Here is a 14,851-nt window from a genome sequence, read left to right on the forward strand (position 1 = left end):
ACAGCTATACCCCCAACTGCCCGATTCCAAATTGTTGCCTTTCCAAGTTAAACACTGCTATTTCCTCAACTGTTCGTCATATGCAACAGCTTCGCAATTCTCTATCTTGGATGAAACACTATGTGTATACTATGACATTCTAAATGTGACTTCAGAGAAAGAGAAATCTCTTCTGCCTCTTTCCATGATGCAGGCAAAAACCATGACACGTTTTCATTTATCTTCAGGGCATCCAGCTAGATATTATTCCCAAATCTCTAGTGTAAAGATGGTTCAGTAACTGGAGGATCATTTCTGTGCATGACTTCAACCGTGGACCTCAAGAAAAGAACTGCTTAAGTAAAAGTTCTGCTGAGTTCTTCCTGTTTCTGATATGGAACAAACTGAAAAGACTAGCCGATATAATCCATCATGATTTTATTTTAATCTCTCCATGTTTCAATGCAGGTGCTTGTGTGTGTACTTGTCTTCTGAAATTATATGCTCCGAGAATACGGCCAATTTCCAAATAACTGTTGCTAGGCAATACCACGACAACTAAAAGACTTCACATTTTTTGGATGATACTAACTTTTTATTCCTGATACTCAGTGACTTTTCAAATGTGTTCTTCTCTTGTGAATCACTGCCTTCATTGGCTTAGCTAAGTCATACTATGAATATACATTATATGAATAATTTAGCCAAGTTATAAGCTGCTTTGAAATATTTAAGTAGGAGGACAAAATTTTCCCTTATTGTGATTTATTGGGAGTTGATTTTTATAAAGATTAAATTGTCATGCAGTAAACGATATTCTGAAGTGTGATAATGATTCTGAGACTGCTCCACAAATGCCACAGATTCTAAGATAAAATCTGAATGTCTATAAAATAATTTGAAGATAACCCAAAACACATTCCCTGTAGGCTAGTACATACAATCTTACAGAATTTAAAATTTTTTGCAATTTTTCTATTTCTTAGAAAAGTTTTTAAAAATTGGCTTATACCTTTTAATTACGATGTATTTATGGAATGGCTCAGTCAAGTCTTCTGCTGCCTATAATGACAACATCATGGAGAATCCACCATTTGGATGTGTTCTCTGTGCCATTTTGCCAACAAGGCTAATGTATCTAGTCTGATCCACTTAGGTATTTGTCTGGTGGCCCTGGTGGCCCAAAACACACTTTTGATGTTGATCAGCTAGCATTAGGCATTGTGTGTGTGCCTACAGAAACTAGTTTATTGATATGAGTGATGTTTGTGGCCAAGACTTCACTATGTTTCTTGGCCAAGGCCATTGCACATTACTACAGCTAGTTCCCTGGTATTTGGCAGTGGCTACAAAATGCCAGGGAAGAGCAGATCTTCACATCACAGGTCACCTGATAAGATGCTGCAGACGCCCAGAGATGCCGGTTCATGGCCTTCTGAGCCTATAGAAAGGACAGTCCACGGATATCATACCTGGCATCCCTCCTTGAGCAGGGAAAACAATGGGGGTCGCGGGGCAGCTCTATTAATGCTACCATTTGTTATACAGCCCAGGTGGTTGAAAAACCACCTAACCTCCAGAGTCAATTCCAAATCTATGATATTCAAACTTTCACTTGTGTATTTTCCTTTCAGTGTATCCTAGTATCACATAGAACAAATGATTTAGACAAGACATGTTGAGATCCAGATGCAAACGTATTTGAAATGCTTATACCTTAATACAGTTGACCCTTTAACAATACAGGTTTGAAATGCGCAGATCTACTTACCCGCGAATTTTTTTCAATAAATATACAGTTGGCTCTCCATACCCTCCAGTTTCGCATTTGCAGATTAAGCCAACCGTGGATGGAAAACAGTATTTTCGATCTGCGGTTGGGAACCCGCGATGCTGAGGGCCGACTGTGTGCATCGTTCTGCGTCATTTTATACCGGGGACGTGAGCACCCACGGAGTTTGGTATTTGTGGGGGTCCTTGAACCCGTCCCCTGTGGACACTGAGGGACAACTGCAGTTAAGTTTGTAGGATGTCAAAAGTCCTACACGGACTTTTGACTGCACAGAGGTCGGCACCCCTAAGGGTCAATTGCAGTTCAATTTGAACCTGAAAATTTCAAGGAGAGAAAAATATGTAGGTGCGCTTTGAACATATGCAAATAAACAGTACACAACAAAAGATCAGATTTTGCTCTGATATTTACACTAAGGTTTCTCCTTTCCTTATGACCACTGTTTATTCTAATGGAAATTCTTGTCAAATGATACATAATAAAGAGGTTTAAACATAAAGATTAGAATTTTTCTGTATGTCTGATTTCCAATTTTACATCTACTGGATTAAAAAGACTTCTGTAGAGAAATAAAAGCTGAAGCAGGTCATTAAAGGGGAAAAAGTGATTTGTGTAACGACATTTCATTTCAAACTGATAGGAACAGGATAAAAATCTCATACTTAAATAAATGAAAAGTTACCAACTGTCTTTGACTTTTGATTCCTCTTGCCCGTGTTTCAGTAAGTACCTGGGACCATTCAATTCTTCCCTTTATAGACACAGAGTAAAATACCTTTATGTCAGGAAATTGGCCCAGATAGGTATCCAGCGTCAGCAAGGACCCATCCACTAGTTTTTGATGGAAGTCTTCCCACAGCACATCACATTTCTAAGAGAAAAAGAGAAATGAAGACATAACTGCTGAATCAATTTAACTGGATACCTTTCAACAAACTTCTAAAAAAATCTAAAACTAAAAAAATTAGTAAGTAATATTTCCCCAGACAGTAGATGTTAGAAAGAATTTTTTAATTGTGGATTTTTAAATAATACAACAAAATTTCTAGGCCATTTAACTACCAGTTGTAATTTACAGTACAGGCTATCTAAAGGCTCAGACCATTAAAAAATGTATTTCTGATTCTGCATTAATAAAGCACATACAAGCTTCGAAAGGTCTCCAGATCCCTATAGATGGCCTTTGGGGGCGAAGAAACTGTGAAGAATTCCACATGGATTACTTCTAAAGCCACCCATGAAACTACAAACCATTTCAAATAAACAATAAACCTTTGCTGCAGCTTCCACAGAGAAAGCAGAAAATTTAGTCCTATTGGAAAGGCTCTGCGATTTATGGAATATCAATTATGATAAACACAATGAATATTAGGTATTATTATTGCTACTACTTCTAACTATGTCTAGGCATTGGGTTAAACACTTTACATGTATGTGCGTGCACGGTCATTTAAGTCTCTCACAACAGCTTTATGAGGAAAGCCCTATTGTTGCCACTACGCAGAAGAGAACACTGAAGCCCGAGTTGTTACATAAGTCGGCCAAGGTCATGCAGTTGATAAATGACACACTTTGGTTTCAACCCAGGTGTGTGTCCCTGAATTCAAAGCTCACGATCTGTCTATTACACAGGCTGCCTTACCAGAACAGGGCTCATATCCTACGGTAGCTGTGTGACTTAGGAAACTAGAACCTCCCTGAGATTCAACTTCCCCATGTAAAGTGCTTCACAGAACCCCAGTCACATAGAAGGTGTGCAGAACATAATCTCCACATTTCTCCCTGTATTAAACCGTGTAGGATCTCCCGACAGAATCTGCTGCTTGTTCTGCAGTATCTACCCTGTTTTCCCGAAAATAAGACCTAGCCGGACCATCAGCTCTAACACGTCTTCTGGTGCAAAAATTAATATAAGACCCAGTCTTATATAATATAAAACCGGGTCTTATAGTGAAATAAGACCCAGTCTTACATTAATTTTTGTTTCAAAAGACGCATTAGAGCTGATGGTCCAGCTAGGTCTTATTTTCGGGGAAACAGGGGTACCCTTTCTTTCTCTTAGTAATGGAAGCTCCTGTTTCAGCCGGCACCTGGCTGCCTGGGACAGACTATACTTCCCAGCCTCTACTGCAGCTAAGTGCAGCCACGAGACTAAGTTGTGGCCCATGGGTCAGAGAGTGTCCCTAAAAGGAGGTTTATCTTTCCTGCGTCCTCTTTCTTGCCGACAAGGATGCAGAAATGAGAGCTCATGGCAGGACTCAGAGTCATCTCAAACCTGGAGGAGGCAGCAAGGAAGGCACCTCTGGGCGCCGGGTGTCTGTAGGCTCACCACACCATCCAGGGCCCCCACCTCCAAAGCCCTTTATGGGAGGGATGTAAGTATCTGTCCTGTAGAAAACCACTTTGGGGGAGGTTTATTTCCTTTCGTTTCTTTTTCGCACTTCAAAAACTAATTCTACTTATTACAAATGCCAAACCAATAATGTTATTCAAACAACAAAAAAAAATCAAGTCCTCCATATAGAAAGGCTTCTCTTCTAATGTGAGTAGACCCTCTGAACATGCAATGTTCAGTTCCTTCACCATCAGAAGAACCCATATTTGGCTCTGGAACTGAAGACTCCAAAAATCTGGCAACCACAGGGACCAAGGTAGGATGGCAGCTGGTTCCTTCAGAATAAATGTCAACAGTGGCATCTGCCACACAAAGAACGTAGTACAGTGCTCTGAAAAGGCAGTAACACACGTGTCTATTATTCCCTTTAAAAACTCATTTCATGACAATTTTTCAATTACACATCATTAGTCAGAAATTTACAATGAGTCAAGCTTTTAATATGATGTTAGAACACCGTGTTTTTGTTATTGAAGAAATGTGAGAAGATGCAATTAGTTAATAACTGCCTTGGAAAATGGTGTGTGGAGGCTGGTTTTGCCCAATTCATATCCTGAACATTTTCAACAGGTAAGAGAGCCAACAAGAGCTTTCCTCATAAATAAATCTGTTTTTTTTTTTCCTTCTTCTTCTCAGTCATAATGAGATTATAAAGATCAAAGTTGGGATGTCAGAATTCTCGGGAAGCAGCCTGCGGCTGCAGTGTGAATCCATCTTTCCACAGGCTGACAGACAGTCAGTTTATCACATATCAGACCTTCCCCTGAGCTGTGGTGTCTGTATCTCCTAGGCCTTCTGGGCCTAAATGAGCAGCAGTGAGCTCTTGTGAAGTTGAGGGTGACAAAGAACTGCTCTTTGTTTTAAGAAGAACTTGGATGGAGAGAACCCCTGCCAGGGGGCTTTCTAATATCTGTAATAATCACATGCTCTGTGCACTCTGTCAGTGACACGAATACAAAGGCTTTGAATGTATTACTAGTAGGTATGATGCCTATTCCCATTTTACAGAGAAGGAAACTAAGGCCCGAGGAGGTTAAAGGACTCGTCCAACATCCCTCAGAGCCGCTGGTCCCTGCCAGCGCCATTGTACTGTCCTCAAAGAAGCCACACTCAGGTGATCACTTCCAGGTGGCCCTAGGCGACAAGTTGAATTTGAGGTGTGAAGACTGTCTAGGGACAAAGCCTCACAGGATTTAGGCCCCTATGAGCAGGCCAGCTGCGTCTGCCAGGAGAGGACTAGCTGGAGTTTAAGTGGAATAGATGCTCTTCCCAACTCCTGTTCATGCTTTCCAGGAAGGTGTGGGAGCAGGGTGCAGAGGTGAGGTCAGTATACAGAATCATCATACTGCACGCCCATTCTTCTGATGAAATGGGCTGTTCTGATGCGCAGTAAGGAACAGAAACGTGCTATTCTTATTTTGAGGAAAAATAATCTTTAACCCACAGATTTCCATCCACATGGCCTTGTAATCAGTTCACTAATAACCACATTTGAGATGATCTGGGCAGCAGAATTGTATGGTGCCTTCTGGGTGTATGGTGTCCTGTCACGGTTTGGGCTGAGAAGTTGGGGGGCGCGGGGTCAGGGACAGGCTGAGTGAGCGGCCTTGGTGGGAGCCTCGCAGATGCCGCCCCCCCGCCCCCAGGCCTCCTGTGTGCTGCATCCTGGTCTTACCTCACCAACCATCTTCACGTCTTCACGCCCATACCAGTCAGGCTCATAGACTTCATGCAGTGACTCGGTGAGCTTCATTGAAGCTTCCTGCATGCCTGGCATTGGAGAAAACAACTCCTGTTAGATAGAAATGGGTGAGGACTCTCTTCCTCTTTCTCCTACTTTTCCAAGTGAGAAAAGTCTTGAGTACTCGCTAATTATTTAAGGCAATATTGTGAAGGCAGGACTGCTAATTGTATCTGTAATGACATCTTCGCTTGAGGGTATCTAAGACCTGTGTGATTATATTGTGCGTTTTCTATTATTTCCATGATAATGATAGATACTGGGTCTTGACAAAATCAACAAGGCGTCCTATTCTGAAAACAACAATAATGTGTCCTATTATGTGTGTTGTTGCTTGTTAAATGGCATGGAACCATAAATGTATAGGACACCTAAAATACTTGTCCGTAAAACTAGAGTTCTAAAAATAAAATTAATCCTAAGTGACGTTAAATATAAGCAATAAAGCATTTTTTTAGAAGCAAGTGGAAGCAAAATCAACAGGATTTTAGGACAGAACAGTTGAAAGTGGTTTAAGTGACCTAAAATTTTTTCAAAAGACAAAAAGTTTTTCTTTTTCTGATAGTATTAAAAACTATATATACAGTTTTAAATCAGAACTCTCAAAAAGCATTCTTAAATCTATGGGTCAGAATTTTCATTCGAAGTTCACTTGGTATGTTGTAAAACATTTGGTTATTAATAGGAAAGATACAAAGTTTCTGAGCACAATGTGGTGATACAAAGTATAACCAAGCCTTTCCCAGTCTCCCCTCCACCCCTCCTTCAAAACATGGACGACGAAGTTTGGATTGCCATGGAGACAGCTCAACCTCAGAACAAAACCAAGTACATTCTTTGGCTGCTGACTTGGAGAAGTGCCTCTCTGGCACGACACTCCATACCAGCTGGAAGGTGAGACCTGGCCAATTTGTTTCTTGGCCTTTGTCACTAGGAAATACGAAAAGGGGCTAAATAAAGGGAAGAGAGAGACAAATTTGAGTGCTGTCATTATAAATAAAAAACACGTTTCATAAACTTAGCACCAGTGAATCAAAGATGGGAAGTTTTTGTTAAACTTCCTTACAACACTCTAGACTCAACCACATGTTTATTGGATTTAAGGGAGTCAATTCTGGATTCAATCGTGAGACAACAGAATAAAATAAAGGTGTCTGAAATGATAAAAGTATGTTACAAAAGTCAACACGGAATTTGGCATTTCACAGTACTTCTTCACTCTGCAGGCAGACATACACATTTGGCCTCCATGCAGTAGCGCTTTGAACACATTCCAGGGCCATGTGAGTGTGAGAACCTGTATCCCTACCCACGAAGTGCATCCCTGAGCATGTCAAAGGAGCCCTACACAACAGGGTGTGTGGCCACACCGGCTGGAACACCTTGGCAACTACAGATGAAGCCCCAGCAGGCTAGGGTAGGGAAAAAACAGTGATGATTCAGGTCACTGAGTCTCTGGTAAAATAAGTCTTGTAAGTGTAAGCAAAAAAATAATGCTGAAATCTGTACCATCTCCTAGCATTTTGAATCCAAGTAAGCAAAAATGTTCTCTCTTGTACGTGTGGTCATGGCTGAGGTGGCAGCAGCATGACCTCCAGTGTCCACTTTCACCACTCCCTGAGCACAAGCAAATCTACACCAAGAATGTACCCCTCAAGTTCATACCAAAAGTTAAGTCACTGATTGACCCTCTTCCATAATGCAAATGCCAAAAGGCTTCTAGAGTTTTCTTTTAAATCCTAATCTTAAATCTAATGGAAATTATAAATAGCTGTATAGATAGGTTCTTAATGTCTTAAGAGAAAGAAGAAGAAATAATGGCATTATAGGACAAATAACCTTTGTGGTGAAGTTAAAACTGAAAGGAAATAAAATTATATAAGACCTTACTCATTGAGGTTAAAAGCACAATGCTGCAGTTAATATGCCTCCTAGCCTCCAAAAATAACTAATTGCTGTGTGGCTAAGTAGTGATGGATAATTTGGAAAGAATCCATTTTGACATAGAAATTGTTTCTAGAACTCTCCATAGAAAGTATTCTGATGGGCACACAGTGAACAAGACACAAACCTTGCTCTGAAGGGGCGGAGACTGGCAGAGATTTGTACTGTGCGACAGAGTACGGGGTGGGTGGGGGGGAGAGCTAAAATCCAAGTTCCCTTCAATGCAATCTGGCAACATTAAAGTAGAATAGATGCTAAATAGTCCTTAATAATATGTAATATCCAATACTTTTCTTAAAAGATTACTGATTTGCATAGAAGAATTACCATTTCGCTATTGGATAGGAACCACTGCCCTCTCTTCAAAATTGTGGACCTTCTCCTAGGTATTTTGTAACAACCTCTATTTGCATATATGAAATGAAATAGTGACAGCTTATGTAAGTGCCTGGCAGACAAGCACTCAATCAGTGTTGGTAATTATTATTATTATTAGTAGTAGTAGTATTGGGCTAGACTTCTAAGAAGTTCCTTGCAGTTTCATTTCCTCTAGCCTGAATTCCACACAACCACAGTAAGTTTTCTAAAATGCTAATCTGATCACGTGACTCATTCTCTTTCCTACAATAATGTAAGGACACCCTTCCCCACTGATACAATAAACTCCCAGTACGACATGGCAAACAAGCACATCTTCATACAGACACTGCCTACCTTTCCACATCTTAGCCAGCTCAGTCTCCTGCTTGATCTACTTGTTCCCTAAAGAGCCCACGCTCCCTCCTGCTTCCTGGGCCTTTGTACATGTTGCTTCTTCTACCTGGCAAGTCCTTCCAACATCAGCCTCTTTCTCTGGCATATCTTATAAACTGATGATCAGGTATGCTCCCTTCCTGGTCCACTGAAGTATAGGTTCACAAGAAAGACCGTTACTGACCTGGTATCCTATCTGGTAGGTAGAGTGGGGTCTGTGCTCTGTTGTGACAGCACATGTGTGGAAAGAGCTGACTCCATTTTTAAGCTAATCCGCCAGCTTAACTTCTAAGTGAATGAATCCAGCCCTTTGACCCCTGGATTGACTCTGGAACATGTACAGAGGTTTTGGGCTAATAACAGAATTCCTATTACTCCTTCCTCTGGAGCAAGAAGTCCTAGGTGTTATCTACCCGTTAGCTTACCCTGGCGCCAGGGCCAGCCGGTATCAGGACTTTTGGTGCCCCCCACCACCCACACAAGCCCATCTGTAAGACGGGAAAACGAAAGTGGTCCAGAAGGTGAAAGATGTCGAGATCTGAACATTCTGCAGCTGTCCAAGACCCGTTTCTATATGTAAGTTCCCTCTTAATTTCTCTAAACCAATAAGCTGGACTTGTCTGCCTTGTTTTTTGGTCTCTGGGCTCCACTGGCATTTGGCGGCTGCTTTGCATACACAGCCTTTGCACGGAACAGCACACAATGTACAGTTCTGTTAAAACACATATTAGTATGCATAGCTGGCTCTTTTGTTTATTCAACCTTCTCCCCTTCTCTACTGCTAGCTCCACGACGGCAGGCACTGTGTCTGTTCATCTCTGCATTGCCGTCTTCCAGAACAGTGTCACACCCATGAATGAGGACACTGGAATGTTTGCTGCTAAAGCCAATGAGAGCATCAGATCAACCTTGCATAGCCCAAGAATCAGCAGAAATAAAGAGGTGAATGCCACCCAGAGATTAGGGATGATGAGTAGCGCTTAGTTAAACCAATTTCATGGAATCTCAGTGGTAGAGATCGGGGAGGAGGGACTTCTAAGAGCACCTGGAGCACCTTATGGATGAGGAAACCATGGCAGCTGAGAGGCTCTGTGATTTTCCCGATTGTTCCCAGGACCAGAGCCAGGGCCAGGACTCTCCATGGCCAGATCTCATTCCTTTATAAGGCTGCCTACAGTGTAGTACAATTAGTCAGTTAGAGTATTTTTGTGTGAAAAATGGAAAAATTGGCCATGAGAGTACTTTGAAAATGCAAATTATGATCTACTTACCACATAATCCTTGTCTTTAAGTGTGTTCCAAAAACCTAAAGTGTGCTACAAGGAAGTCTAACTTTTTGTAAGACTTTGAGAAAAGTATTCCACAGTTGAATAACTGGGAAATGCTGCCTATTGTAGCCATTAGGCCATCTGGTAATTACATTAACACATAAAGGGCTCTGATAAATTCTGTAGCAACCTATTTAAAAATCCATTCCAATCAGCCTTGTCCAAAGGCATTTAAATGTAGAACTCTTATGGAGTATCGGTTGTTAACATCATTCAATCAGCAAAATATGATTGGGAGAAAAGCTGATATAAAGTCCTTTTCTCCTTCATGTGGACGTGTGGCCATTAGAAGCAGAATGAAAGGCTGCTTGGATGGTCCACCCAATCTGTCTCTGAAACTAATGCTTCACTCAGTGGATCTTCATTCTAATCACATTAAGGAAAAGAATTATGTCAGTCTTTTCTAAACAGCATTCTCCATCCTAAGGCAGTAAAATATGCCAAAATATACAGACTTGGGAAAGAGACCTAATTTACTCATTCATTCAACAAATGTATCCTCTTTTTTAAAAATCAGCTTCCACAGAAAAAATTCTATGCTTGAAATAATACTTCTTGTGTTCAAATCCTAAATCAATAATTGAAGAAATACCTAGAGCACCTTCTATATTCTGACTGAACTATTATAAATAATAAATAAAAATAATAAATAATAAAATTAAATAATTTTTTAGCACAGTTCATTATGAACTCTATGAATCTGTGAAAGTTAAATTCTCTGATCCCTACTTCTTTCCCAATATAAAATGAGGCTACTGTCATTTACCATATAGCTGTGTTGGGTGGTACAAAGAGGTAATATACCTAAGTACACAACTCAGCACATAGTAAGTGCTCATTAAAAAATTATAGTAGTAAGTTGTCATTATTCCACTGTATAAATGAACTCTAAATTGTGAAGCCACAACCCTGCCAGTGGTCACATAGTTCAAGGGCAATGTAAGAGAGTGGATGAAAGCACGGCCTTAGGAGACACACCGATCAGAGTATGTATCCTGGTGCTGTTGTTTATTAGGCACGTGACTTTGGACAAGCTATCTAACCCGTATCTTGCTTTTCTCATCTAGAAAATAAAAGATAATAAAAGTACCTGCCTCATGGAATGGTCATGAGATTAAAATTATATGAGTTGCATATAAAACTTAAATGTATTTTAGTTTAAAAATCAATTTCATTAGCTTTTTTATTATTTTGAATAATTTTTATTAATATTTTCGTTATTTTATTATTTATCACTCTCTTTGTAATCAATTTCACACAGCCACACTGAAACTCTTAGAATAAATTCTTAGAAGTTAAACTGCTATGTCAAAAGGCATGTCAAACAAACAACGCATTCAAAGGTTTTTGCCAAATGGTCTTCCCGGAAAGCTATGCTACAAGCAGTGTATGAAAGGGGTCTGCTCCTGTGGGGACAGAGCCCCAAAAAAGCAGTTTCCAGGCTCTCGGCCTCACATAGAAGGGTGCTGGCTCAGGTAGTAAATGGCCATCGACTGTGATCAAATGGCCAGCAGCTGTGGCTAGTTGGCCGTCAGCTGTAACCAGTGAGCCATTAGCCATGAATATAACTGCCGTGGCTAGGCTAGGAGAAGAGGCTAGCAGAGAAGAAAAGGAGAAAAAAGGGGGAGCTAGCAAGAAGATGGTGGCTGAGTCTGCAAGCGGCACAGCGGCGGGTTGAGAATTGTGTGGCTCCTGGTTCCTGTGTCTCCAACCCAGCCGCCAGTGAGAGTATAGTGGTGTGACTCCCCTACCTATGGCTCCGTGGGTGTTCCTTTTTGGCCTCACCATGTCCTGCGTTCTTGTGTGGGGGGTGGGACCGGAGACCCCGCCGGACGCCCCGCATGACACTTGGCGAAGTCGGCAGGATCCCCTGCACTACACATGGCGCAGCGAGCAGGGTACGGTGTCGGCCAAAGCCCTCCGAAGGGCAGTGGAGCAGTTTGTGCATATGAACACTCAGTTGCAGGAAGACCAGGAGGAGCAGCTGCCTGAGAGCTGGACCCCGTGGAGGGGTGGGAAGACGTGGATGGTTCCCCAACCAGCAGAGGACGGAGAAAGCGAGGGTCCTTGCAGCCCGGTGGGCTGGAAAGTGCTTGCTGAGGCAGCCCGGATGCAGGACTTGTAGTCCCAGGAGGAAAGGCTTGCTGAGTCCTCCGTGGGAGCTGAGGGTGAGGTCAAGGTCATCCCTCACCCTCAGGACAGCCCTAGCGAATGACTATGGACTATGGGGAATTGCCTTCCATCCCTAATTTAATGGACAGCTTGACTATTTGTTTGGGAACATACCACAATGTAGTGGAACTGGTGGATGTTTGCTTTTGTGTCTTGACCGGCCGCCATCGAGAATATGTAAGCACCTTGACTGTGAGCCGCTGTTGTTCCAGCACGGTACCCTGAGAGGCCCAGAGAGAGTGGCAGTGCCCTGAGAGGCCCTGGCTGTGTCCAGGAAGCCGGGCTGTGCCCAGAGAGAGTGGCGGTGCCCTGAGAGGCCCTGGCTGTGTCCAGGAAGCCGGGCTGTGCCCAGAGAGAGTGGCGGTGCCCTGAGAGGCCCTGGCTGTGTCCAGGAAGCCGGGCTGTGCCCAGAGAGAGAGTGGCGGTGCCCTGAGAGGCCCTGGCTGTGTCCAGGAAGCCGGGCTGTGCCGAGAGAGAGAGTGGCGGTGCCCTGAGAGGCCCTCGTGTGCCCGGGTAGACTAGTGGTACCCTAAGAAGTCCAGGAAGTCTGGCTGTGCCCAGGAGTACTGGTGGTGCCCTGAGAAACCCTGGCTGTGCCCGGGGAGACTAGTGGTACCCTAAGAAGTCCAGGAAGTCTGGCTGTGCCCAGGAGTACTGGTGGTGCCCTGAGAAACCCTGACTGTGACCAGAGAGCTTGGCTGTGTCCAGGAAATAGCATTCACCTCCAGGTTCCTCGCACAGGGCCCCTCGCGGAAGACGCTTGTCGCGTAGATTGTGAGGCGAGAGCCTGTAGGGGTGGAGTGTGGGGACAGAGCCCCAAAAAAGCAGTTTCCAGGCTCTCGGCCTCACATAGAAGGGTGCTGGCTCAGGTAGTAAATGGCCATCGACTGTGATCAAATGGCCAGCAGCTGTGGCTAGTTGGCCGTCAGCTGTAACCAGTGAGCCATTAGCCATGAATATAACTGCCGTGGCTAGGCTAGGAGAAGAGGCTAGCAGAGAAGAAAAGGAGAAAAAAGGGGGAGCTAGCAAGAAGATGGTGGCTGAGTCTGCAAGCGGCACAGCGGCGGGTTGAGAATTGTGTGGCTCCTGGTTCCTGTGTCTCCAACCCAGCCGCCAGTGAGAGTATAGTGGTGTGACTCCCCTACCTATGGCTCCGTGGGTGTTCCTTTTTGGCCTCACCATGTCCTGCGTTCTTGTGTGGGGGGCGGGACCGGAGACCCCGCCGGACGCCCCGCATGACACTTGGCGAAGTCGGCAGGATCCCCTGCACTACAGCTCCCCAAACCTTTGCAAATGCTAGATATGACTTTTTTTTTCTTTTTAACTGTAATGTCTTTGAACATTTGGAAGAAAAATGACAGCATCTCCCTGTTAATTTTATTTAATATTCTTTGACTATTTGTGAGGATAAGCATTTTTCACATTTGTTACACATCTATAGATTTTCATTGGCTAATTTTCCCTTCATATGTCTACCCATTCTTTCTATGAATCAACTGATCTTCATTTAGTTTACTTACTGAGCCCTTTATATTTTGTTTCATTTTCATTAAGTGTGCTGTCAAAAACATGTTTTTAAAACACATGTATATACAATTTATATATTTATATAATAAGTCAAATCTCCTTATCTTTCCCTTTATGCTTTCTGTCTTTTGAGTTACTCTGCTAAAGAAATTGTCACCCAGGACTAAAGACTAAGTCTATTGTATTTTATCCTAGTATTCTAAAACATCTTTTTGTACACATATTTATATTTTTACTATATCTGGAACTGAGAAAGAGGGAATAGAAGGTGAGGTTGGGAATGTCACTTTTTTCTGAGTGTTTGGCCAGTTTATCCAAGATCCGTTGGCACACAATCCATTCTCTCCCCACCCTTCTCAACATCTGCCTTGTGACCCATCACACCCACGAGTACACTTGGATCTGAGTCCACCTGGGAAGATGACAGTAGACAGAGATGCAGCCCACCTCCCTGCTGCTCTCTCCTTCCTCCACCACTGGCCTCATTTCTTTGCCTAGTTTGGCTGAGGCCAGAAACCAATGCCAGGGCATCTATGTTCCCATACAGTGGCAGGGCTGCAGGTGAAGCTGGTCCCTACAAGTCACAGGTAGTCCAGGGCTGCAATTTCTGATAACCTTCCACACCTGCCTCTGCCCCATTCCTTGCCCCTTCCAGCTAAAGGGCTTAAGTGTGAATCTGAGGGTTCTCTCCTTGGGATACGCTCCCCCTCGGGATGTACACCAGCTGCAGCTTTTATTAAACAGGTCTCGAGCTCACTGTATCTAACAACTCTACCTAGAAATCTCTGGCATGTGGGCGGCACTTATTCCTAATTTCCAGCATGAGGGCAGACATCTTTTTTCCTTGCATATTCTGATTATCACTTTAATAGGAATTTGGGAGTGGGTGGAATGAAATCACCTGTGCTCAAGTACCATCTGCCAAAAAGCCAAATGGCTTTGTAAGCAACACTCAGTCCTGTCACTCATGAATTCCAAGAACAACTCGTGCTTGGTAACATGTAGTAAATAATTCACACACATTACCTTTGATAGCTGCTAAATATCCTCGGAGTTCTCGCTGAAGTCTGGTACCCTCTGCCTGAAAAACACACAAAAGCAGAGATGATAAGCATCTTTCTATATGTTGCCTGTAAACGTATGAAGCAGTAAGTCTCAGAGTTATTACTACCAGAGGCTCATTCTTGAAAGAACATAAATATGTGGACACGGACTAAACA

At 42.9% G+C, this 14,851-nt stretch overlaps 1 protein-coding gene across 1 annotated transcript in view; it reads right to left on the minus strand.

The window, feature by feature from the left end:
* AMPH (amphiphysin) overlaps positions 1-14,851 on the minus strand; it is a 222,052-nt gene that overhangs the window by 74,031 nt on the left and 133,170 nt on the right. Inside the window, exons 3-5 of the mRNA XM_033088761.1 lie at positions 14,658-14,712; positions 5,842-5,936; positions 2,547-2,642 (exon numbers count right to left, since the gene is read on the minus strand). Of these exons, the coding sequence (XP_032944652.1) occupies positions 2,547-2,642; positions 5,842-5,936; positions 14,658-14,712 (246 nt within the window). The remainder of the gene's footprint in view (positions 1-2,546; positions 2,643-5,841; positions 5,937-14,657; positions 14,713-14,851) is intronic.

Source organism: Rhinolophus ferrumequinum, chromosome 20, assembly GCF_004115265.2.
Source record: "Rhinolophus ferrumequinum isolate MPI-CBG mRhiFer1 chromosome 20, mRhiFer1_v1.p, whole genome shotgun sequence".
Lineage (NCBI taxonomy): Eukaryota > Metazoa > Chordata > Mammalia > Chiroptera > Rhinolophidae > Rhinolophus > Rhinolophus ferrumequinum.